Below are 10,345 nucleotides of genomic sequence, written 5' to 3' on the forward strand. Positions count from 1 at the left end.
CCCAGCAGCAGTGAGTACTGATGGTTTAGACCTGATCCCAGCAGCAGTGAGTACTGATGGTTTAGACCTGATCCCAGCAGCAGTGAGTACTGATGGTTTAGACCTGATCCCAGCAGCAGTGAGTACTGATGGTTTAGACCTGATCCCAGCAGCAGTGAGTACTGATGGTTTAGACCTGATCCCAGCAGCAGTGAGTACTGATGGTTTAGACCTGATCCCAGCAGCAGTGAGTACTGATGGTTTAGACCTGATCCCCAGCAGCAGTGAGTACTGATGGTTTAGACCTGATCCCAGTAGCAGTGAGTACTGATGGTTTAGACCTGATCCCAGTAGCAGTGAGTACTGATGGATGAATGAGACCTGATGAAACACAGCTGGAGCAGCATTTAGCATCTAAGTAGGTTAATTATCAACAGGTCAGTCACATGACTGGGTACAAAAGGAGCATTTAAGAGAGGCAGAGTCTCTCAGAAGTAAAGCTGGGCAAAGGTTCACCAATCTCCTTCCATCTACAGTCCATAATATCATCAACAGATTCAGAGAATCTGGAGAAATCTCTGAGAGCAAGGGACAGGGCTGAAGGGGCCCTCATTAAAAACAGGTCTGATTCTGTAGTGAAATCCCTGCATGGGCTCAGGAACATTCCAGAAATCATCGTCTGTCAACACAGTTGGCCGTGCCATCCACCAATGACAGTTAAAGCTGATCATGGAGAGAAGAAGCCATATGTGACCAGGATCCAGAAACACCGTGGTCCGTCTTCTCTGGACCAAAGCTCATTTAACATGGACTGAGGAAACATGGAAAACTGTTCTGTGGTCAGAGGAAACATGGAAAACTGTTCTGTGGTCAGAGGAAACCACAGAGTCCGTGTCCTGTGGACTGAAGAGGATCTGGAGCATCCAGCTGGTTCTCCTGGCTCAGGTCTAAAGCATCTCTGATGGTATGGGGTTGCATTAGTGCCTATGGCGTGGGCAGCTCTAACATCTGGAGAGGAACTATCAATGCTGGAAAGTAGAGAGAGCTTTTAGAGCATTGATCACCAACTGGCGGCCCAGGGGCCACATCAGGCCCCCCAAAGCTTCCTGTCCAGCCCCTAAAAGATCAATAAATTCCGAAAAGGAGGAAAAGAAGATTTTAAGAGAATCTTTTGGTTTTAATTGTTTGCAGCTTTTACATCCAACCTACAAAATTCAACATTGAAATAGTTTTAGAATGACTGAACATTTGATCTGTTTTCCAGAGATTTACTGTCATAATTAGTCCATATTTTAAAAAGGGTTTAGGTTGGCAGAGGTGCAGCAAAAAAGACCAGATAAAATGGTGAAAAGAGGTTAAAATGTGGCAAAAACTGGTAAAAGAGGAAAAAAGGCGCAAAAGGTATAAAAAAATGGTTACAAATGAAAAAAAAGTTCTATAAAGTAATGAAAACGGGTTAAAAGTGGTAAAAATAGAAGAAACGTGGCAAAAATTGATAAAAGAGTGGCACAAAGGGTTAAATCGTGCAGGAAAAGTGGTTTAATGGTGGTTAAAATCTTTCAAAAGCTGTGATAAAGTGCCAAAAGGGGGCAAAAAGTATCAGAAAAGGATTAAAAGTGTCAAAAAATGGGTTAATATTGGTGCTAAATCACAATTAGGGAGGCCCATTCTCTTGGATTTTCAGGGGTCCAGCGAATCCTGTAGTCAGGCCTGTCTCCTTGTGTCCTGCTGCGTTATAGATAACAGGGATAGATCTCACTGCTAATGACTAAAAATGTTTTGAAAGAAAATACAAATACTACAATAATATTTCAATCAGACCAAAATATTTAATTTTTGTGTATTTAAAGTCCGGCCCCCAGAGTTTCTGCTGAGACTAAATCTGGCCCTCGTGCAAATGTACTTGATGAACCCTGTTTTAGAGCAACATCTGCTCCCATCCAGACAACATCTCTGTCAGAGAAGGCTGCAACTATTTCAGCAAGACCATGTTAAACCGCAGACCACATCCATCACAACAACATGGCTTCACAGTATGCCACACGCTGCCTCTCTGCCCTAAAAACATCTCCAGGACAAATGTCTGCTGTGCTTGACTGCTGCACATACTCAGCCACAGCTGCTCGTACACTAAAGCAGTGGTTCTCAACGTGGGGGTTGGGACCCCATTTGGGGTCACGAGAGACTTTGAGGGGGTCGCCAGATGCTCTAAAGAAACAAATAATATTTTTTAAATGTGTTTCTGCCAATTTCTCTGCTTTAGTTAACCTATTTTGCCAGTTTATACTGCTTTTTATCACTTTTAAATCCCATTTCACCAAAGTTTCCACCCATTTTTTGCCACTTAAATCCCCTTTTACCACTTCACATGCCTGTTTTTGCCATTTATTGCTGCCTCTTTTATCTATTTTTTGGCATCCTAACCCTTTTCTCCTACTTTGAAAATCCCATTTCACCACCTTTTCCACCATTATTTTTTGCCATTTTCACCTATTTTAGCTATTTTCAATCCATTTTAATTCTGTTTTTAAGAAAAACAATGTCGATTTTTAAGAAGGCTATCTACTACAGCACAATTGACTAAAAAATATATTTGTTGCTCTCTTAAGAATTGTTTTTGTTTTTTATGTTTAATATAAAATATGGTTATTGCAGCTTAACTATTGAGTGGACCATGGTTTCACTGACCTCCTTGGGTCCCCAGTTTGGCTGGGCCCCAGAAAGCGCTCCCCTTTATCCCCCCTCATGTGCGGCCTTGTCTCCACATGACTGTTCTAAAATGTTCCTGGCTGTTCAACCACATTCAGGTGCAGTGGGGGTCCCCGGTCTCTGGCACCTTCATTTTGGGGGTCATGGGCTGAAAAGGTTGAGAACCGCTGCACTAAACGTTACCAAGATAGATAAATAAATAAAAGAGTGAATCACAGACAGAGGGAGGCTAAAGCAGAGACAGAGAAACTAACAATTCAGGCTAAAATGCATCATTCAATGATCCACTCCATTAGCCTCTGCAATGATGGAGACTGAGAGGAACGCAGAGCGGGTGTAGACGGGGTCACTGGTTTGTGTTATTTCATTATCAGGTCCTTAATTGATTTACATAATCCTCAGAAATGGATGGGAGGAGGAGGAAGAAGGGAAGGGGGGATGGAGGAGTGAGTAGACCACGCTAAAGGTGCAGAGAAACTCAGAAACAGGGCCGTTCAGGATGTTCTCGACTATTTGTGCCCGGTAAATTGAGCATGAAATTGCAATATGTTCCAGGAGAGTCAGAGTCATTAATTTTGTTTGCAAATGGAGAGAAGGTGGAGAAGGGAAGGAGTATTTACAGAAGGCAGTGTTAGACATGTTCTAACTACAGGTCTGAAAGAATATTATCAGTGATGGCTCCATAATGAAGGTGAAGGTGCAGAACCAGGACAAGGATTTCAATAGTCCTGGGTGGCTGTTGTTCATGAACTCTTCCATCCAGCAGGGATGACATTTCACCAACCGTCTTACTGCAAAGGAAGCATCATGCACTGAGCTCTCCATTTAGGATCACACATGTTTGAGACTGCATGGACAGGTGAAGAGTTTACACACCTGTACTCGGTGCTCCACATGCACCGTCACATCCTCCCCATATAAGCCGGGTGAATCTCACTGACAGATGAAGATGGGAGCGTTCTGAGAGGCAGGATTACACTGGAGTGATGCAACAGCAACCCAGCAGAGCTGAGAGAAGCTTTATAAAGATATCCTGTCTTATATGATATTTTAGCTCCAGCATCCATTTGCTCTCTGTGAAGTCTCATCAGCGGTCCATTTAACCTCCTGAAGCATTCCTCCTCTCTTAGTTAAAGGTGAAAGCTGCTGATGGAGGTGTATCAGCACATCTCTGCTGGTGGCACGGCTAAAACTCTGACTCCAGCACTTCTGCCACTCTGCTTTAAACTCCTGTCACTCATATTAGTCATTACTGAACAAACGGAGGTGAAGGATGGTGACAGGAAGAGACAGGGGAGACTTTCACACACATACTAACAGTTCTCTGCATCCTTCTTCTGAAAATCTTCTGATTTTCCTGCAGCACTGTCATAAACATCTGCAAGGCTCAAATGTCCATGGTCCTTCAATAGTAACATTACTACATTTGACCTCTAAAATTTTATTGAAACATGAGGATAGTGTTGTATTGTTTTTGAGGTGTTAGAGGGAGGTCTGACATAGAGGAGATCAAGGAAGGAGGAGGAGGAGTAGACTCCACCGGTCTTTGTCCTGATGGACATGCCTCCTGATTGGATGTCTCGACTGCAGAGCTGCAGAAGACTACAGAAACATTTCTGCTGCTCTGAAGGTTCCCAAGAGAACAGGGGCCTCCAGAATTCTCACATGGAGAAGTTTGGACCAACCAGGACTCTTCTAGAGCTGGTCACCATCGGGGAAAAGGACCTTAGCAAGAGAGGAGACCAAGAACCTGATGGTCCCTCTGACTGAGCTCCAGAGATCCTGGAGGAGATGGGACAAAGTTCTAGAAGGACAGCCATCGCTGCAGCCCTCCACTGATCTGGAGGAGAGGAGAGATGAAGACTCTCCTCTGAGAGAAACCAGATTCTCTGGTCTGATGAAACCAAGATTGAACTTTTCTGTCTCAGTTCTAAACTTTATGTCTGGAGGAGACCATGCACTGCTCGTCACCTGACCAATGCCATCCCAACAGTGAAGTTTGGTGGTGGCAGCATGGAGCCAAGTGTGGAGATATGCTCAATGAAAACCTGTTCCACAGCACTCAGGACCTCAGACTGGGCCGCAGGTTCTCTTCCCAACATGATTCTGACCCTGAGACAACAGCCCAGACTAGGATTAGGGACAACTCTATGGATGTTCTAGAGCAGGGGTTCTCAACCTTTTCAGCCAGTGACCCCCACAAAAAAAAGATGCCAGAGACCGGGGACCCCCACTGTACCTGAAGGTGGTTGAACACAGCCATGCACATTCAAGAATAGTCATGCAGACAAGCCCGTCCATAAGGGGGGATAAATGGGAAGGTTTCTGGTGCCCAGCCAAACTGGGGGTCAGCAAAATCATGGTCAACTGTAAGGTTAAGTTGTGACATATTTTATATTTAACCCCAAAAAAATAACCACCCTTATCAGAGAAAAAAATATCTTTTTTATTGATCTGTAGTAAATATCTTTCTTAAAAATGTAAATTATTTTTAGAAAAAAAAAGAATGAAAATAGCTTAAAAATCATGGCAAAAAATGGTGTAAAGGAAATGGTGTGAAATTGGATCTTAATATAAAGATAAATGGGTCAGAAGTGGCAAAAATTAGATAAGGATGGCAAAAAAACAACCAAAACAAGGGCAAAAATGGGCAAAAATAGTGGTAAAAGGGAGTTAAAAAGTGGCTGACATGGCTTTAATTTGGCAAAAATGGGTGGAAATTTGGTGAAATGGGATGAAAAGTTGATATAAACTGGCAAAAAAGTGTTAACAGAGAAAGAAAAAATGGGAAAATATTGGGAGAAATTGGTTAAACCAGCAAAAATGAGCATATCAGACAGTGAAATGTGGCTAAATTGGGTGTAAAAAGTAGTCATAGTGCCAATAATGGGTCATCAGAGGCAACATTAGGCTTGAGTGTCAGGAATTGGTTTAGAAATGGCAAAACAGGCAGGAATAAAGCAGTGGAAAGGGTTTAAAACTGACAACAGGTGTTAAATGGTAAAAATGTGTTCAAATTGGTGGGAAAAATTATGAAAAGGGGTTAAAATTTGGCAACATTGGTGAGAAGTGGCAAAAGTGTCATTTAAAAAACATTCTTAGTTTTTTTCTAGGGCATCTGGAGACCCCCCTCTCAGTGTCTCATGACCCTCAAGGGAGTCCCGACCCCAAAGTTGAGAACTACTGGTCTAGAGGACTGCCAAAGGAGCTTCAAATAAGAACAGAGGAAAGGCTCTAAATACTGGTGTCAGTGTGATGTTTCAGTTTCTTATTTTTCATACATCCGCAAAATGTCTAAAATTCTGTTTTCTCTTTGTGATGATGGAGTACTGAGGGCAGATCACTGAGAATTAATATTAAGTTAATTGACCATAGCATCAGGATGAAATAAAACAAAACTGATAGGTGAAGAGTCCAAATAATGTATAAATGATCTGTATGTCTGCATAAAGATCAAAAGGTTAACATTGAAATCTTTACTGTTCTAACATTTTCCATGAAACATCAATCAGGTTTGACCTCTTTATTAAACATGTCCTTCTCTCTGTCCTCCTGTCTGTCCTTCTCTCTGTCCTCCTGTCTGTCCTTCTCTCTGTCCTCCTGTCTGTCCTTCTCTCTGTTGTCCTGTCTGTCCTTCTCTCTGTCCTCCTCTCTGTCCTCCTGTCTGTCTTCCTCTTTGTCCTCCTGTCTGTCCTTCTGTCTGTCCTCCTCTTTGTCCTCCTGTCTGTCCCTCTCTCTGTCCTCCTCTCTGTCCTCCTGTCTGTCTTCCTCTTTGTCCTCCTGTCTGTCCTTCTGTCTGTTGTCCTGTCTGTCCTCCTCTCTGTCCTCCTGTCTGTCTTCTTGTCTGTCCTCCTGTCTGTCCTCCTGTCTTTCCTCCTCTCTTTCCTCCTGTCTGTCCTCCTGTCTGTCCCTCTCTCTGTCTTCTTGTCTGTCCTCCTGTCTGTCCTCCTGTCTTTCCTCCTCTCTTTCCTCCTGTCTGTCCTCCTCTCTGTCCTCCCATCTGTCCTTCTCTCTGACCTCCTGTCTGTCCTCCTCTCTGTCCTCCTGTCTTTCCTCCTCTCTTTCCTCCTGTCTGTCCTCCTGTCTGTCCTCCCATCTTATCTCCTCTCTTTCCTCCTGTCTGTCCTCCTCTCTGTCCTCCTGTCTTTCTGTCCTCTCCAGCGTACATCGAGGACTTGGCTCGTAGTGTGGAGCAGAGCCGACGCCTGATCATCATTTTGACTCCTGAGTTTGTGGCCAGAAGAGGTTGGAGCATCTTCCAGATAGAGACACGCCTCCACTCCATGCTTGTGACCGGAGAGATCAAGGTGAGAATGGTGGAGGCCTACCTGAGCAGGTAACCCCTGGATCTGGATAAATCTGACCAATTGTGTGTGTTTCTGTGGTTCCAGGTGATCATGATAGAGTGTGCAGACCTGAAGAACATCATGAACTATCAGGAAGTGGAAGCACTGAAACACACAATCAAGGTAAAGATGAAGAGAAGTCGTAAAGACAGCAGGAGACAGTCTCAGGACATGGCTCTGATACTATGATGGTCCTCCACAGGTTCTATCCATCATCAAGTGGAGAGGAGCTAAGAGCAACGAGCTCTCATCCAAGTTTTGGAAACACGTGGTCTATGAGATGCCAGCAAAACGCAGAGAGACTCTGTCCAGACGCCAGGTAGGCCATCTGACACAAGCTCAAACTGCTGGACTTTAGAGAGCATGGAGTTATAAAGAACCGTGCTTGTACTTGTATTTTATAGAAGAAAAACACAATAAAAGTATGACAGAAACAGCTGTGAATGCATGGATACTTAGGTTCAACAGTTAGACCGCTGTTGGTCTGGGTCCGGGCTTTATCAGCTAAAACAACTAGATTTGGAAAAATAGAAAACTTGTATGAACTAATGAGGCCAGTCTTTATGATCAGTCTCAGAGAGTTTTGCTCAGGCTTTATTAAAGTATTTCACAGCTTTATTATCACAGACTTGTGAAAAAGCCACTTTACTGAAACATGCGATTCTTCTGCACATCAGGAGCTCATTATGTTTCCATGACAACAGGTAATGGACTCTGGTGAACAGGGCCTTTTTGGGGACCTGCAGACCACCGTCTCCACCATTGCTATGACAACCACCTCTGCATCCTTGGCACCCCAGAATGATAGTCGCCATGGACACCATCAGGTCAGCGTTGTACAGATAAAGTCTGAGTCAGATATGATTATTAAAACCACTTCCTGTTTATACAATAAATATGTACATTTGAAGGCTCGCTATGGCCACGCCCTCTCAGTCCTGTACACAAGTTAGAGAACTTTTTCATCTCTCAGGTCTCTTGTAGCTGTCTACCAAAGTTCAGATGGATCAGATTGACCCCCTTTAGGAGTTAATCCTAGAGGTTTCCTTGGTCGTGGCCAAAATATCAAATTATTGATCCAAGTCCAGAGAATTTTCCAATCATTCGCCCTCTAGTGGGCAAGGTCTGCAAGCTCATACAGACTCAGGGTTTAGTTTATATGAGGAAATTTAAAAGGTCAGGTTTGCAGAGTACCAAGACCAATAATGTATGTAAAATAAGGTGAAATTTAGAACTAGCTGTATATTTTGAATTCTGAATTCTGCTCCACGCTACGAGCCAAGTCCTCGATGTACGCTCGAAAGGACAGAAAGACAGGAGGACAGAGAGAAGGACAGACAGGAGGACAGACAGTAGGACGGAGAGAAGGACAGACAGGAGGACAGAGAGAAGGACAGACAGGAGGACAGACAGGAGGGCAGAGAGAAGGAAAGACAGGAGGACAGAGAGGAGGACAGACAGGAGGGCAGAGAGAAGGAAAGACAGGAGGACAGAGAGGAGGACAGAGAGGATGACAGACAGGAGGACAGACAGGAGGACAGAGAGAAGGAAAGACAGTAGGACAAAGAGGAGGACAGACAGGAGGAAAGACAGGGGGACAGAGAGAAGGACAGACAGGACGACAGACAGGAGGACAGAGAGGAGGAAAGACAGGAGGACAGAAAGGAGGACAGACAGGAGGAAAGACAGGGGGACAGAGAGAAGGACAGACAGGAGGACAGAGAGAAGGACAGACAGGAGGACAGAGAGAAGGAAAGACAGGGGGACAGAGAGAAGGACAGACAGGAGGACAGACAGGAGGAAAGACAGAGTTTTTAAAACTCTTATTTACCTGCTGATAAAATGTTTCACTGAAGTGTGAAGGCAGTTTAACACAAAAAGATAAATTCACTTAAAATAATTATGTATTTTTTTCGTCATAGGTTACCTTGGCAACAGACATCCCCGACTACAACCAGATGACGCTGCCACTAGGGGGCAGTCACTCAGCACAAATGCGGCATTTCTGCCGGAGTTATGAGTTCCAGCTCCCCACGCAGCCGTCCTCTCTGTCTCCGCCCCTCCCCATCCCCTCCACCGTGCAGTTTTCCACACTGGGCCCTGGGGGGCGCCACGTCTACTGCAACATCCCGATGACGCTTCTGAACGGACAGGTTGGGGAAAAGGCGGGACAGCCTGATGTTTTTGTTAGTGATTAGTTAATTTTAGCTAAAATCCTTTTTGATTTGCGTTCTTCTGTTGATGTGCATGTCTGTGGAGTTTAAACCCATTAAAAACCAAAGCCCTCTTTTCTCCCCAGGGGTTCAGAGCAGTTCACTGGGGAACAAGAGGTCTGTTTGGATAAAAGACAGTATCTCCATGTTTTATTTTAACAGACTGGGATGTTTCTGTTCTAGGAGCACTAAATGCATGAAACACTAGTTAAAGTTTAGCCTGCAGACCCTTTCTCTGATAGACTTTTGCAGACTGGTGGAGGGAGAGAGACTCCCGTCTAACTCTGCTGTCTTTCTCCTCTCTAGGTGACTCAGAGCAGTACGCTTGGGAAGAAGCCAGAGCTCCATCTGAACAGCACCTTCGGACCGCTCACCAGCAGAGAACTAAGCTCTGACATCTGGTAGACGGGGCGCTCTAGACCGTCAGACTGGTTCTCACGAGTCTGGGCTTCACTGACAGATTTTATCGGACTTTTGGATGGTGTACAGCCTCACTTTAAGGAGGGACTGATTGTGCACTGCAAAATAGTTTTGGGTCCCTTCATCTTAAGTTGTGACTGCTGAAAGACTGGAGATTCACTCTGGTGGATTATACGGGCTGAAGACTGCCTGCTAGTCCAGGATCTGGGTACAGACTGTGGACTTGTGGCCAGAACCGGAAGGTTTGAACATGTGGAGAGTCAAAGCTCCACAGGTACTGGGCTGTGGACCCAGCCGTGTAGTTCTTAGAATGAAAGCGGCCCCGCAGGGTGCTGAGGGAAATCTCTCGCCAAGTCTGTGAGTAAATCCATCTACCTGTTGACTCAAGCAATGATTCTGGAATACCAGTCCACCTTAAATCAACTAGTCGACCTCCTGAACTACGCTCTTGACTACCTAGCGAGCTGCAGGGTCTGGTCTCTGACTTAGAGGACTGAACAGAGAGCTGGTTTACCTGATAGTGGAGACCCGAGAAGCTCCACGAGACCACCAACCAGACTCTAATTCTAGTAACTAGTAAATTCATCTGCAGGTCAGCTGGCCAAGAGGTGACCTGCCTGTTTTTATCCTGAGGCTAGAGCATTAAGGACTTGGCTCTTTCTATTTGCATGACCACCA

At 44.7% G+C, this 10,345-nt stretch overlaps 1 protein-coding gene across 2 annotated transcripts in view; it reads left to right on the forward strand.

The window, feature by feature from the left end:
- il1rapl2 (interleukin 1 receptor accessory protein-like 2) overlaps window positions 1–9,689 on the forward strand; it is a 515,311-nt gene extending 505,622 nt beyond the window's left edge. For both annotated transcript variants that reach the window (XM_041796951.1, XM_041796950.1), the window contains 6 exons: window positions 6,850–6,995; window positions 7,080–7,157; window positions 7,237–7,353; window positions 7,739–7,861; window positions 8,957–9,187; window positions 9,554–9,689. In XM_041796951.1, coding sequence (XP_041652885.1) covers window positions 6,850–6,995; window positions 7,080–7,157; window positions 7,237–7,353; window positions 7,739–7,861; window positions 8,957–9,187; window positions 9,554–9,652 — 794 coding nt within the window. In that variant the 3' untranslated portion in view covers window positions 9,653–9,689. The remainder of the gene's footprint in view (window positions 1–6,849; window positions 6,996–7,079; window positions 7,158–7,236; window positions 7,354–7,738; window positions 7,862–8,956; window positions 9,188–9,553) is intronic.
- The last annotated feature ends 656 nt before the right edge of the window (window positions 9,690–10,345 follow it).

The sequence above is a fragment of the Cheilinus undulatus genome, linkage group 10, assembly GCF_018320785.1.
Source record: "Cheilinus undulatus linkage group 10, ASM1832078v1, whole genome shotgun sequence".
Classification (NCBI taxonomy): domain Eukaryota; kingdom Metazoa; phylum Chordata; class Actinopteri; order Labriformes; family Labridae; genus Cheilinus; species Cheilinus undulatus.